At 43.3% G+C, this 16,141-nt stretch overlaps 1 protein-coding gene across 18 annotated transcripts in view; it reads left to right on the top strand.

The window, feature by feature from the left end:
- The window catches only part of tusc3 (tumor suppressor candidate 3), a 548,930-nt gene that overhangs the window by 216,514 nt on the left and 316,275 nt on the right, over nucleotides 1–16,141 (top strand). For all 18 annotated transcript variants that reach the window (XR_011353548.1, XR_011353547.1, XR_011353545.1 and 15 more), the window contains exon 6: nucleotides 6,935–7,024. Coding sequence is in view for 13 of the 18 variants with exons in the window: in XM_069924583.1 (XP_069780684.1) it covers nucleotides 6,935–7,024 (90 nt within the window). In the remaining 5 variants the exon portion in view is untranslated. The remainder of the gene's footprint in view (nucleotides 1–6,934; nucleotides 7,025–16,141) is intronic.

Genomic DNA, 16,141 nt, shown 5'->3' with positions numbered 1-16,141 from the left:
AGCGGTAGAAGGTAGAGAAGTCCTAACCCCAGGGATGGCTCCTTTCAACTGTGAAAATGTTCAGTGTCCCAGTTAGGATTGGTCAATTGTGAAAAGCCCAACCCCCATTCCTATCTCAGGATACTGGACAGCCAATTTAGTGGGGTTAGGATTGTTCTATCTTCTACCGGTGACGTCATGACGCATTGAGTGATGGTGGACCTGCCCTAAGTCCTGATCAGTGTATTATAATCTTATATTTGAACAAAATTAATGAAGCATAATTATGACATAATTAAGCTTTATGTACAGCACAGTACGAGGCCTTCACCCCCTGTTGTTGTTGTGCTAACCTATATAAACCTTTATAAGGGACAGTGGGAAAGTGAGCAATAAATAGCAAGAGCGGACAATTTTTAAACCGAGTGAGAAAGTTGATAGCACTTTGGTGTAGAATTTATATAGCATAGAAAAGCTGGTAACGTTATGAGCCCAGAGGACCCCAAAACCTAGCAGCAACAGAAATACGCCAAGACGAATGATTACTTAAACAAAAGATGTTTTTAACAATCTTTAAACATGAAAACGGGATCAAACTTTAACTTATTACTATTAACTTAACTTATATGTATGTAATGAATATATAAGTTAAGAAATGTTCTTTAATTCAAAGTCCAATCTCAATTCTCATTCCTCCAACTTCACTTGTTGCAGGCAATTGTTAAACTATTCAAAGAATTTAATATTTATGAATTTTACCAGGCTTTTGTGCCTGAAAGGTAAATGGTTACTGCTCAGAAAGTTCTGGTGGGTTTTCATAGAGAAATGTGTTGCTCGTTGGACACCCACAACTGATTTCCTTCAGAAACAGTGTCTTGCCAAAGAAACTTGCCCCATCAGGGTTTTCCAGATGATAACTTCTTTCTTTCAGGTCACCACAGAGTTCCTTTTTGTTTCCCTTATTTCAAGTGAAACATTATACAGCCAGCCATCTCCTCTTGTATGGACCACAAGGGCTTTGATCAGGCTGAACTAAGAACACACAACCCGTCTTCAAAATGGGGTTTTCCACAAGCTTGCCAGCTTGTCCTGTTCCAGTCCCAGCTGCTGCTGCTGAACTGTAAAACTGCAGAACTGATCTCCGTCTCTCTCTCTCACCCGGAGTAAACCACATGACCCTCTTAGAACAGCTAACTGCACTCAGAAAGACTGTGGCACCAGACATAATCTTCCAAGTTCGTTCATCTGATACTTTCCAAAACAATAATCCGTTACTACTCAGCATGTCCAATTAACACCTACTGGTGAAGTCCTTATAGGCACTCTTCAAAGTTTTTGCCAAGACACTCGGAGCCTGGATTGTCTGGCTTGAGCAGAGCTCTGGCATTTTAAATGAGATCTGTTTTGAAGTGTTTGTATGTGACCTACATTAATTATCCTGCCACAATTTATCTACTTTAAAACATATCTTTATACAATATAAAATATAACATAATCTGTCACAGTAGCACTATTGTGTACAATTTAAACAGTCTGAGAAAATTGGTAGCACGATAGTGCACAATTTATAAAGATTGTGGGGGAAAAATCAATGGCGGACCTGCCCACTCAGAATTCCATGCAGCCAAGAAAGGGCTGTATGCCCGGCTGCATGCATGGAGCATTCACTGAGGGATTTATCTGCTGCATGGCATTCTGGGAAGACTGGTGCACCATTGCTTTTCTCCCCACGATCTTTATAGATTGTGCACTATAGTGCTAACAATTTTTCCATGCTTTTTAAAAATTGTCTGCTATTGCTATTTATTTTCTCTCGCTCTTCCCCCCCCGCTCCCACTGTGGCACTGTGGCTTTCCCATTTTAATCCTTTCTCCCTGTACTCACACAAAAACTTGGGTCATTTCAATCCCACAATGCAATTACCCATTTTACACTTGCCTGATTGCAATGCCAACGTTTGCAGTCGCTGGGGATTGTACTAGGGGTTGAAGCTGTCAATCACCAGTGTGAAATGGCATCATCTGACGCCGGCATTGAGCTGATATTGCTTTCACACTTTCCACTTTAAAGGCCAATTTGCATTTGATTCCAGGGATCACTTGCAAGTGTGAAAGTGGCTATGGTAACAGGCCCTTCTGGCTCACCAGCCTGTGCCACCCAAATATACAAATTAACCTACTGTGGAAGCGATGGAGTGGGTACAGAGGAGATTTACCAGGATATTGCCTGGATTGGAGAATGTGTCTTTTGAGGCAAGGTTAACAGAGCATAGGCTTTTCTCCTTGGAGCGAAGAAGCATGAAAGGGGACTTAATAAAGGTTTACAAGATTATGAGAGGCATAGATAGGGTGGACATCCAGCACCTTTTTTCCAGGTCAAGAGTAGCAAATGCCAATGGACATCTGTAAAATGTGCTGGGCTGATGTCAGGGGTAAGAGAATAGTGGGTCTCTGGAATGATTGTGAGGGGTGGTGGTGAAGGCTGATACAATAGGGACATTTAAAAGACCCCTAGACAAGCACATGGATGCAGGAAAATTAGTTATGACTGAAAGGTAGAGCAGGTTTAATTTATTTAGTAGGTTTATATAGGTCAGCACAACTTTGAGGACCAAATAGCCTCCACTCTGATCCAGGTTTCACTTTCTATGTTAAATCCCATATGTTTTTTGGAGTTTTTTTCAGTAATTGGTTTAAATTAGGAAACCTGGATCAAGCCAGCTTTTACCACCAAGGGAAACTTGTTATGTTCTAGCAATCCGCAGCCTACTCCACAGCCTGACCCAAGTAACGTCATCCGGACATGACGATCGAGTAGGTAGCATGGGCCTAGAGAGCCTTCTTCAATAGGCCACAATGGCAATGGAGGAAACAGACAAATCAGCAATCGGCAGATCGTTAAGCCACCAATCAGCAGTTAGTGGAGTGTAGGCCACACCCACTGATGACGTAGGAACAAGGCTCAGTCATCCTATAAAAGGCAGAGCGAATGACCCAATAAATCAGTACTGTTTGTACTCTCGAGTGTGCGTGTCTTCACTAGAAGTCTAACCCAGAGTTATAATCGCAACCATTCGCCACATTGGTGACCCCGACAGGTCCAAAAGTCCTTCTGGATGTTGCAACCACAGGTGTGGTTCCAACAGTCCGAGCCACAATTCGCCATTCGACACATCACTGCTGCTGCCACGCGTCACTACTATGTTGTGAGCTCCCTCGATCAAGAGATGGCAGCCAGGATCATCGATTTCCTCCAGGACCCTCTAGAGCAAGGGAAGTATGTGGCCCTCAAAGAGCTATTAAATGGCACTTTGGGGCTCTTGAAGCATGAATGCACAGCCTGATAATTGCACATGGACCGCTTGGAGGACAGGGCCTATCTGCCCTCATGAGCAACATGCTTGCTTTAACTGATGGACACATTCTTTGCCTGCTCTTCGAGAACATTTTTCTGGAGCAACTGCCAGAGGACATCCGGCTGCTGATCACGGAGGAGGACTTCAGTTACCCCAGAAAAGTAGCTGCCCAAGCAGATGCACTCTGGGAAGTAAAAATGGATTCATAATGAACATTGGAGCAAGTGACCACATCCCAGCTACAATGAGCAATAAGACAGCCAACTGGCCAGTGGATCGCAATGGTGAGCAATATTGTTTCTATCATCAACGGTGAAGTTCCAAGGCCCATCAATGCTGCTCCCACTACATGTTCCTGGGAAACACCAGAGCCAACTGTTACTGATGGTTGCAGCAGCCGGCCTACAAGACAGCCTCCTGCACGTTCAGAACTCCTTGTTGATTTGCCAGTTCATAGTCTACACAGAATCCGAGGTCAGTGTCCTTTCCCCCTTCTGAATCCAATACCCGCAATGGAAGTGTGGGTCGGATGTCAAGGAGCGTAGACTGCTGCAGGCCAAAACGTTTCAGATCCTCTCCCTTGAGGGAACTAAGCTTACCACCCCCCACCTACACCTAGTAACCGACAGTGACAATGAGTTCGCATGGATTGTGACCGAATTCCCTTCCATCAAAATGCCTCACCTTACCTCGGAAGAACCTAAGCACCGGAGGGCCGACTGTTTCACACTAGCGCTCTCTTCCTTTCCCCCAAAAAACTCAACCTTGCAAAGGAGGAGTTTCAAAAAATGGAAGAGCTCAGCATCATGCAGTTCTCCGACAGTCCCTGGGCCTCCCCAATCCACAGGGTGGCCAAGGCAGTATGGAGTTGGAGACCTTACAGGGATTACCACCACCTCAACGAAGCCACCGCACCGGACAGATATACAGTGCCCCACATCCAGGACTTCACCACCAACCTGCAAAGGCACAGATCTTCTCAAAGGTTGACCTCATCGGATCCGGGTCCACCCGGGACATTGCCAGAACTGCAATCATTACCCCTTTCGGACTGTTCAAGTTTATCAGAATGTCTTTGGACTGAAAAATGCGGATGAAACCTTCCAAAGACTGATGGACACAGTAGATAGGACCTCAAGTTTACGATCATATACTTGGATGATATTCTGATAGCCAGCCGCAACCGTGCCGAGCATGCAGTCCACATAAGGCAATTGGGCACCTGCGTGAGTACATTCAGTTTGATAATCAATCCAGTCAAGTGCCAATTTGAGTGAGAGGAAATTGATTTTCTGGGGCACAGAATAAATAAAGATGGGGCCAGGCCTTTGCCCGAAAAGGTGGAAGCCACCTGGTCTTTTGCAAAGCCAACTTCAGTTTGCCGGCGTGGTTATCTTTTATCAATGCTTCATACCAGCGGTGACCCACATCATATGTCCTTTATTCTTCCTTATGGCAGGTCAAAAGAGAGAAACCAAATGGACTCAGGAAGCATCAGAGACTTTCCAGAAAACCAAAGACGCCCTGGGCAACGCCACCCTCCTGGTGCATCCAAGCACAGTGGTGGATGCCTCCAACACTGCGGTCAGAGGAGTACTTGAGCAGCTGGTTGATGGACAACATCAGCCTCTTGTTTTCTTCAGCAGGCACCTCCAACCACTTGAGTTCAAATACTGTGCTTTTGATTGAGAGTTCCTGGTGCTATACCTGGCAGTCTGACACTTCAGGTACTTCCTGGAGGTAGACAGTTCCTGATGTTTACGAACCACCAGCTGTTCACTTTTGCTTTCAGCAAAATATCAGATGCATGGTTGGCCAGGCAACAAAGGCACCTGTCCTATATATCCGAGTTCTCCACTGACATCAAGCACATCACTGGGGAAACAAACATGGTAGCTGATGCACTATCATGGCCATCCATACAAGCCCCTGCCCCAGGAATCAACTACGCATCCCTGGCGGAGGCACAACAGTTAGACCCTGACATCCCCACATACAGGACTGCAATAACCGGTGTCCAGCTAGATGACGTTCGCATCAACCCAATGGAACAGATATTCCTGTGCAACACCTCAGCTGGAAGAACTCGACCAATAGAGCCAGCAGCATGGAGGAAACAGGTTTTCGACATGGTCCACAATGTGGCACACCCAGCCATCAGAACCACGGTCAAGATGGTGGCCAGATGGTCTCCACAAAGAGGTCAGTCAGTGGGCCAGGATCTGCACACAGAGCCAGGCATTAAAAGTCTAGATGCACATCAAAGCCCCACTTCCTCTCATCCCACCCCCAGTCTTTCAAGCCGGCCCGACGAATGTTCAGCCACATTGACATTGTGGGCCCCCTGCCAATATCAAGAGGAGGTCAATACCTTTTAATGATGATGGACCGCCTGACAAGGTGGCTGGAAGCAATTCCTCTGGCAGAAAGTTCCATGGAAGCATGCGCCAGAGCCCTACTGAACACCTTGGTAGCATGGTTTGGAGTTCCAGAGCATCTGACCTCAGACAGAGGGGCTCAGTTCACCTCAGTCCTTTGGGCGGTCTTAGCCAACTTGCTGGGAACACACCTCCACCATACCACGGCTTACCACCCTCAGGCCAAAGGGTTGGTGGAAAGGTTCCACAGTCACCTCAAGGCAGCCCTCATGGCCTGTCTCAAAGACCCTAACTGGGCTGACAAACTCCCATGAATCCTGCTGGGTATTTGCACTACTCCCAAAGAGGATTTTGACATATATGGCACACCCCTGGTCATCCTTGATGAATTTCTGGCCAAAATAATGGACGAACTGCCAGCAACAGCCCTGACTTGCCTAAGAGAACAACTAGGTATGCTGGCCCCAGCACTTCCCAAAGCACATGGCCAGCCCAAAATATTTGTCCCTAAAGGCTTAAAGGACAGCAGACACTTCTTTGTGAGATGTGGGGCTCACCAAGCACCACTTCATTGGCCTTATGAAGGACCCTATTGGGTGCTCAAGTACAATGGGACCACCTGTGTGATAGACATTGGAGGTAGGGAGGAGATGTTCATGATTGACCATCTCAAACCAGCACATTTGGACCCACAATGCAGAGGCCAGCCTTCCAAAGATAGAGCTGACACACAGGTTGCCTGTTCTGGTGGTGGGGGGAGTGGGAAGGGGTCGGGTAGCGACCCGAGCCTACTTTGCGGCCTGACACAAGTAGCGATGTCCGAACATGATGATCCAGCAGTGAGCACGGGTCAAGACAGCCTTCTTCCATAGGCCACAATGGGAATGGAGGAAATGGACAAATCAGCAATCGGCAGATCGTAAAGCCACCAATCGGCGATCGGTGGAGTGTAGGCCATGACCGCTGATGACGCAGCAGCAAGGCTCAGCTGGCCTATTAAAAGGCAGAGTGAACGACCCAATAAATCAGGACTGTTTGTACTTTCGAGTGTGCAGGTCTTCTTTAGACCTCTAACCACCATTATAACCACAGCCCTACACCACAATGCCGTTTTTAATTGTGATTGGAAAAGTGGATATAAATTTGGGACATGATTGAATTTCATAAAATTAAATTCTAAAAAATGGGAAGTCATTATTAATCCATTGTTATCTTTATGCAGTGTGTGGTATTTGCCATGACTTCCGGACAAATGTGGAATCACATTCGAGGCCCTCCATATGCCCATAAAAACCCACAAAATGGACAAGTGGTAAGTACTTTACAATTGAAAAAAAAATATGTTGCTTGAGAAAATGCAAGTTTATTGGCTTTACATTTTAGAATTATGGGTCCCTTGTCTCACTTCTTTGATGTTCATGGGATAAGGATATTGAAATGGCCAAATTTTTCAACTTCAGTTGTGAAAACTCATTGAATTTTTTAGTATTGAGGCTGCTGAAGAGAGTCCTAATACATTGATATAAAAATCTCACAACATTTAAGAGATTCTTAAATGAACACTGGAATTGCTTAAGCATTAAAATGTATGGAACAAATGCTAATAAATGGTATTAGTGTACATTCGTGGGGTTCAGTGCTTAAGCAGACCAATCGATTTGTGAGGAGAGAATATTTCACACAGGTTGGGAGAAGAGTTTAAAGGAGTGTTCATGGGCCACGGTGCTTTAGTGGACCAATCAAATCACGATTCATCAGTAGAAATCAATAAAAGTGAAGCAAGCACAGTCGGAGCAGCCATTGCGATAGCCTCGTGTAGGAATGGGATAGGCTCAGTGTAGGAGTGGAAATATGTGGCTTTGGTTTGAGAGCCCCAGTGTAGGAGTGGGAATAGGAGGCTTTGGTTCAAGAGGCTTCGGTGAGCAGAGGGAGAGTGGAGGTTAGGAGTTGAGGCAGGGTAAAGACAGGTTTTTCTAACTCTTTCCTCTTTAATAGTCAGGAAAAGGACATTCTCCTCTTGGGGAATGTGAATAGTCAGGGAGGCCAACAGTATCCTTGACGACTTCATCTGCAGCTCTTTACAGACCATGTTAGGAAATTGGAGATGGAGTTGGATAAACTCTGGATCAGTCAAAAGTAGCAAATAAAGGGCTAAAGGTTTAATATTTAAATGCACTCAGCATAAGAAATAAAGTGGATAACCTTGAAGACCAATTACACATTGGCAGGCATGATGATGTGGAGATCGTGGAATTGTGGCTGAAGGATGGATGTCATTTGGCGTTTAATGTCCTTGGAGCTTAATGTCATAAATTACATCTTAACTTAAGCAGCTATTTAAAGTGCAGTATAAAAAGGGTACCTGAGGTTTAGAATTGTACACACAACATGGTAACAATCAACAATCACCAAAACACTTGCAAGTAAAAATACAACTTCAGCCTGGTTTTAAAAGCGTTAAAGGAAGGGGTTGATCTGATGGATAGAGGAATATTGTTCCACAGTTTAGGGGTTGCTATCGTGAAGGTGCAATCTGCCCTGAGTTTGCAATTTGAACATGGAATTGGCTGATCTGAGGGATCTTGAAGTGGAGTAGAGTGTTAGGAGATCAGTGATGTAGGAGGGAGCTAGTCCATTGATGGCTTTGTAAACAGACTGTAGAACTTAAAATATATTCTGAGCCATACTGGCAACTAGTGAAGGGAGGTGAGAATAGGGGTGATGTGGTCCCTTTTCTTAGCTCCTGTCAGGAGCCTTGATGCTGCATTCTGAATCATTTGACCAACTAATTCCCTTGTAAAGAGAATTATAGTAGTCTAAATGGGAGAAAATGAGGCCATGGATAACTTTCTTGAAGTCTATCAGTAACAGGAATGATTTGATTTTGGCAATAGTATGGAGCTGCAAAAAGCTATCCTTTACGACTGCATTGACTTGTTTGTAAGCTTGAAGTTGGAATCGAATATCACACCAGGGGATTTGACGTGTGGTATAACGAGGGTGGCTAAGTTGTCAGTGATATTGCTGATAATTTTGGTGGAGTTGGGGGGGGGGGGGGAGGAGGAGCCAAATAGGATGATGTCAGATTTGCCTTTGTTTAGCGGCAGGAAGTTTTGAGCAATCAGCACTTTATGTTCTCCGGCCATTGAGGCCGGTTGTCTTTGATTGATCGTTGGGCTTCAGGGGGAGATAGGGCTGCATGTCATTAACATAGCAGAAGAAGGAAATGCCATGTTTTTGGATGATATGAACGAGAGAAAGCATGTAAAAGGAGAAGAGAATGGGGCCAAGAATAGACCCTTGTGGGACCCCGCACGAAAGGGTAGTCGATGAGGATGAAAATTTACCCATGTTGACTGAGAAAGTCCTATCACTGAGATAAGTTTTAACCAATTCAGGGCTATTCTGATGACTCAGACCTTCTGCGGGAGGTGATCTATTAAAATAGCATGATCCACCGTATGGAACGCATCAGTAAGGTCAAGGAGAATTAGAATGATGGGCCTTCCTGAGTCAGTGGAGAGTAGCATATCATTGTATACTCTTAGTAAGGCTGACTCTGTGCTATGGTGGGCCTTATAACCTGACTGGAATTTTTCTAATATGTTGTTTTGATGTAGGTAGGATACAATTGGCTAAGAACAACTTTTTCGAGGCCCTTTGACAGGAATGGCAGTTTAGAAATAGGTGCTGGTCATCAGCACGCTTGAAGCAAATTGGAACTGTCTCAGTGGCTAAGGAACTGTTAATAATAGAGGATGCATGGATCCGCTGCATTGAAATCATCCCTCAGGAGGGGAGTGTGGATAATGTCAAGGGGGCAGTTTGTCAGCTTCCTGGCGAACACAATCTTTCTAAGGGTGGGTAGTGTGATTGGGCTAAAACAGCCATGGTTGGATGAACAGAGTTGTGGTACAGTTAGATTCCAGGTGGAGGGGGAAATGTTGGTCCTGATATTCTCGTCTTTGTTTAAAGAATTTTTAAAATTCTTTGCAATTGGTAAGTGAAGCATCAGAGCTGGTGTTAGGTGCGTGTCCAATGATTGAGTTGATGGTACTGAACAAGATTTTGTGAGTTGTTGGAAATTAGGTTCGCAAAGAATTTTGTTCTTTCAGCCTTTAGTGTTTCTTGATATGTGTGCAGGTAGTTTTTCAGAATTTCAAGTGAAATTTGTAATTTGTCTTCCTTCCACTGATGTTTGGCTAACCTACACTCCCTCCTCAGGGCATTAGTGATGTTGTTGAGCCAAGGTGCAGTCTTGAGCTTAGGTTTTTTTCACTTTGAATGGGACTATTGTATTCAGGATAGAAGAACAGATGGTATTAAAAAGGAACGAAAGTCCCTCCGTGTTGAGGTGAGGAGGGAGCATATCCATGATGGTAGTACTTGGGGCAGCTATAAGGGCTTCTGAGAACCTATTCATGGTTTGTGAGTTAATTTAGCCAGAGCAGTGTATAGGAAGACTTGGTTTGTTTGGGGAGCGAGAGAGGGCTAGATTGAAAGTGACTGCTATATGCTCTGACACATGGGTATCAATTTATACTGGGATGTTAATAGATTAATCAAATGACAGGACTAGATCAAGAGTATGTCCTAGCTTATGAGTGGGTCCTGTTGGAAGCAGTTCCAAGTTCCACGTACAAGAGGTTTGGTTGGACTGCACATGTGGATGTTGAAATCACCAAGAATCAGAACTCAATCGAAGTTGGGCATGTTGTTTGAAAAGAAGTCTGCAAACTGAGTGATAAAATCCTTATGTATTTTTTGGTGGGTGATATACCAGAACGATTAAAAAGGAGTTAATTGTACCCACTTTAATTAGTTGGACTTCGTAGGAGGAGAAATAACCTGAATTCAATAAAACGCATTTGTATTGCTTTTTGAACACAACAGATAAACCTCCACCCCATCCAGAAGGTGTGTGCACCTAGAAAGTCACGGTTGTGTGGGCAATGCTCATGCAATGGAGCAGTCTTGTCAGTATTTAACCAAGTTTCTGTCGATAGTAGGAAGTCCAAACCTTGAGTGGTGAAAAAGTCATTAGGGATAAAAATCTTGTTTGATAAGGATCTAATTTAAGAAAGGATGTGCTGATGTTCGAGAGGGTTCAGAGGAGGTTCACAAGGATGATTCCAAAAGTCAAAGGGTTATTATTTGACATCTCTTGATCTGTACTTGTTGCAATTTAGGAGAACGAGGGGGGACATTTCAAATGAAACATTTCAAATGTTGAAAGGCATGGACACAGTAGATGCAGAAAGGTTGTTTCCCAAGGTGAGAGAGTATTGTTTAAGAGGGCACATCAGGATTGGAGAGTTTTCAAATAGAACAGAGATGTGGTGGAATTTCTTCAGCCAGAGGATACTAAATCTGTGGAATATGTTGCCACAGGCAGTTGTGGAGGCCAGATCATTGGGTGTTTTAAGGCAGAGATTGATAGATTCTTGATTAGCTAGGGCATTAAAATTATGGTGGACTCAATGGGCTAAATGGCCTATTTCTTCTCCTCTGTCTTATGGTTTTATGATCTTTCTTGATAGCATAGACTTTGTGAGTGAAAGGCTTTGTTTCTCTGTTGTACCACTCCATAACTCCCAAATTCTGTGACCTAATGATTTAATCTCAAGCGTTTGAAAGAGATAGCTGTGGAAATAATGTGTGCACTTCTTATTTTCTTTCAAAATTCCCACATATTTTGGAATGGTTTCCAAAATTTGGAAAGTACCAAATGCAACCCATTATTTAAGAAAGGGAGATAGAAAATGGTGAAATACAGACCCATTGTTTGTCTTCATCTTCATAAATATATTTATGCGTAATTGTTCGAATATTTTAAAACACAAATAAAGTTTAAACAATCAAGTTCGGACTATAATGTTTTACAGTTTATTGCCATTTTGTTCTCATTGAACCAAAATTGCCAGTATATTAGAATCAGAATTAGAATTCATTGTTGTGGCAACATCAGAGTGCAAATAATTGAAAAATAATTGAAGAAAAAGACAAAGTAAGGAAGTGTCTATGGAAGAGCAAGTGCCCTTGGTCAAAATGTGGTGCCTTACGTTGAGCTTTGGTTCAGCACGGAGAACTGTTGAGTGGAAATCTGCCAGGATGTGGACAAATTTGTTGCCTGAAACGCATTATAGAATCAAGGTGGGTAGCTTGGCTTCCCCAGAGGCAGAGTCAGAAAAGTTTTGGCATGCACCAAGTGTTGTCCTTTGATATTGACAAGCAGGCAGTGGGTACGAAAGAAGTCAGCTCCCAGGAGTGGTTATGCCACTGCTGCAAAGGTGAAGGTCCATGTAAAGCAGTTGTTGCCGAACCGAAGGTGAATGGTGCTGGTACCAAAAGTCCAATGGAGGAGCTGTTGGCCACCCTCAGTGCTGGGCCATGGTTCCATGGTTGGTGTCGAGACCTTCGAGGGTTAGGATGCTTATCTTGGTGCCATTGTCGACCAGAAACACCTGCCTGACAAGGAGTCCCAGATATAGAGGAGGCTATCACATGGGCCAACCACCGCAGCCATCAACAACAGTTGACCAGGGCATTTTCTGGAAACCTGTAGGGTGGGCGGCATCGACAGGCCTCTGCACCCCATCGCTGATGATGGAAGCAGAACTGTTCCAGCGCATTAACTTGCCTTTCTGCTGGTATTGGACTCCCAGGCAGCTGTTTGTGGGGCTTGCTGATGTGATCTATGATGGCACTGGTATCTTTGCTCTCCAGAGTATGTCTGCCCGGGCTGGAACTCTCCGAGGGTTGTTGAAGTCCTCGTCCATGAACAAGAGTCTGCTCCAGAAAGATCTGTTCAAAGAGCTGGCAAGGCTTGTGGCCCTCAGTTAGAGTGAGCATCTCACTCATTAGTGCAGACGGGGCCCTGGCCCCCAATTCATCTATATGCAGCAATTGTGCTGAGAGAGCCCGAATGTGTGGGTTAACAGCTCTTTGAGGGTTGTATATTTGCCTTGCTCTGGAGGCTGCCATAGGAAATCTATGACCCTTACTGCTGTATTTTGATCAAGAGTGCTCACTTCGGAGGCGATATGTTGAAGCTGGAAATGAGCCTTGGCCTGCTCAAACCACATGTGTGGTTGCGACACCCAAAACCTTTGGAACCTGAGTGAGACTGTGTGGATGGTTGCTGGGTCACCAATGTAGCATTCGTGCTATGCGAGCATGGAGGAGAACGTCATGCACACCAAGCCTTGGAATCGTGACTGATTTATTGCTCTGGCCATTGCACTTATGTGGGCCGCAGGCACTGATGACAGGGCCGCACATCATCAGAGCACTGGCCTGGGATTAGCTGGCATTCCCGCCATAGTTCCCCAGCTATGCATGGTCACTGAGTTTGTCGCCCATTTTGTGGGCTGTCCACATCTCCGTGCATGGGCCGCTACTATATATTATTTGTCAACACTAATAAAATGTAGACAGGCTCTTAAAGTAACTGATGAGATTTCTCTTAATGTTGTGGGTATGATAACTTTTCTTTATTAGCATAGTTAAACCAATGTAATGATGTTATTCATTGTCATTGATTTCCATCAATCAATTTTCTTCAAAGTGAACCATTATACAATATATATTTAAATAAAGCTGAGGAATTATTATCTTTTATCTTTTACTCTATTTGCAACTTATTTTTCCCACACAAATAAGCAATGCATTGATGATTAGGCTGAACACACTCCTGCCAACCATTTTCATGAACACACTTAATTATTTCCTCCTTTATATGTTTCACTAGCTTCCCTTAAGTGCATCAAAGCTGTTTGGCACAGTGAATTCGAATTTTAATCCTTTCTTTGTAAAGGAATTTATTTGAATTTCCAATTCGATTTACATGTGTATTCCATATATCTGTGGTCCTCATTCAATTCTAGCTCATAATATGAAATACATATCTACCCTATCAAAATAATTTCCTGATCTTAAAGATCTCCATTTCCACAAACCATCCTTTTCCCAAGAAAATAGGCCTTGCTAATTCAATCTCTGTGAATAAGTATATTTCAGTTCCACAAAGTCAAGTAAATGTTTTATACTGTATTGTGGCAGCCTGCCACTATGGAGATCAAGCCAGCACAGTTTAGTAAACAGCAGTATAACACACTGTAACACGTCCCTTAACACAGCGAACCAACGCGGTTGAAAGCTGGAGATGTACAAGACCGCTCTTTCTCATGGCCCCATCCCTTCGCAAGCGAAGATGAACATAGTGCCTTGGAGCTCTTCTGTCCTCACAGAACTTTTGTTCTATTTTCCATGGAGCTTTAGGCACCATGTGCCCAGGACAAATGCCACCCTCTCGGTTCCACACCACTGGCCCTGGCGAAGTGCGAGGCACGACAGCCAGAGTGGTGCAGGATTGACCCACAGACGTTTGTTCCAAGACCGTGCTCGCTGGCCATTGTCCTTACGGATCCTTCGCCCACCGAGTTTGCTGCTGCAGACTGCTAGAGAAACTGTTTCCCGTGCTCTGTCACAGCTGCCAGCCCCTGCTGCTAGACTGACATGTGATATTTGCCCATAGCTGGGGTTCTTTCCAGGTACTGATGGCTGGGCGAGCCAAGCCCGGGGATTTGAAGTCAGAGTTACCTTCTCCTAGCCTTTGCCTGAATAGGCAAAACCTGCAAGACCAGCAGCCCTAAAATGGTGCTGGCCAAGCTGCCCAGCTAACAGATCAGTAACAGGCTGGGGAAAAAGGGTATTCATGCAAGAATGTTCCTGCCCACTATTGTTATTCATGCAGCTGATGTCAGGCAATCAAACAAACGGTGGGAACTCCAACTGTATAAAAGGAGCCTTTCCAGTCGGCTACAGTATATCTTTTTGTGCCTTTGTATCCTTTATATAAAATAGCATCATCAATAGTTACATTCTTTGCCTGTGATGTTATTGAGGTTCAGGACAAGTTTATATAATTTTGCTTCTTTTGAATTCAGTAATTAGAGAAAGTTTTTAATTTTTAAAGATTTCAACTTTTGAAGATTTGATTGATTGGAAGTTATACATATACAGTATTTTAAAATATGAAAATGATGTTGTTCTAAAATTCATAAATTTACCCACAAACAGAATATTTTAACAACTAAAATATGTGACGTGGCGTGATGGTATAGGTTGGAGATGTGGAAATACACCTCCCCTGGCAGAATTAATTAAAATCCGACTTTAAGAATTAAAAAAAAAATCCTTAAACTTAAAAACTTAAGGAATTATTCATTAATTGATATACTATGGCTACAAGGAAAGATTCAAACAACTAAGAAAGAGGTTAGTACAGATGAAGAAGTTGAGCCTACCTTAATGATGGAACTTTGGGCTCAAGTTCCTCTTCCTCCAAGAGCGACTTGTGTTGTGCCGGCAAGGATTCATACGACTCCAGCACCATCTCTTGGGGGAGCCAGCGAAGATGGCGCTGGAGTCCAGAAGAAGACAATCGAACTGCAGACATTACAGGATCAACATGCGCTCAACGGAACAAATCAGGTGTCCAAGCAGCAACAATTGGTTGAAATTGATGATGACCAAGTGAATAAAGACCCTGAAGAAGATTTTTATTCTTATAAATGAACTGTTTAATTAATCAATGTATATTCTGTGTGGGGGAGGTGGACTTTTTGTCTTGTCCTTCCAGAACCATGTGTTCTTTTGTGGAGAAGGCCACTTCCCACACAATAGAAGGAATAGTACTATATATTTTTTAATATATCAGTACTTTTTTTCTGGTTTCTTCGAGTCAAATGCAATTGAAGGTTTTTGTGGAGCAGGAGTCCAATGGAGGGTGGCGAGAGCTCTTTAATTTTTGGATTTAAGAAATGGCATATTAAATTTTCTAAGTTGTAATATAAACAGGCTTAATCAACAGAAAAATAAGATTTGCCTTATATTAAAAAAATGAAAGTTGATATTGCTTTTTTTTAACAAGAGATGCATTTAACTAAAAACGTGCATCAAAAATTAAAAAGTGATTGTGTAGGTCAAGTGGCAGCTTCATCATTTAATTGAAAGCAAAAGGGGTTTCTATTTTGATTAATAAGAATTTACCTGCTAAGATTCAATCTGTGGTCACAGATCCTGCTGGAAGGTTTGTTTTGGTACATTGTCAAAACTATTCAGAGTTGTTGACATTTATGAGTATATCGGCACCTAATGTTGTCAATGAAAGATTTATTCATGATTCTTTTATTCATCTTGATGAGGCTCAAGAAAAGGTTTTAACTGGAGGAGATTTTAATTGTTGTCTTGATCCAATTTTGAATAAACCACAGAAGGCAGTTACCAGGACTAAAACTGCAAAAAGGATTTTGAATTTGATGAAAAATTTGAATTTGATAGATATTTGGCAATGGTTAAATCTGAAGGAAAAGGATTATTTGTGGTGGTGTGAGCAGTGGAAGAAACACAGCCATCACGTTGAGGG

The sequence above is a fragment of the Narcine bancroftii genome, chromosome 3, assembly GCF_036971445.1.
Source record: "Narcine bancroftii isolate sNarBan1 chromosome 3, sNarBan1.hap1, whole genome shotgun sequence".
In the NCBI taxonomy this organism is placed as follows: Eukaryota; Metazoa; Chordata; class Chondrichthyes; order Torpediniformes; family Narcinidae; genus Narcine; species Narcine bancroftii.
Note: the sequence above shows the minus strand (reverse complement) of the source record. Positions and strands in the feature narration are given on the sequence as shown.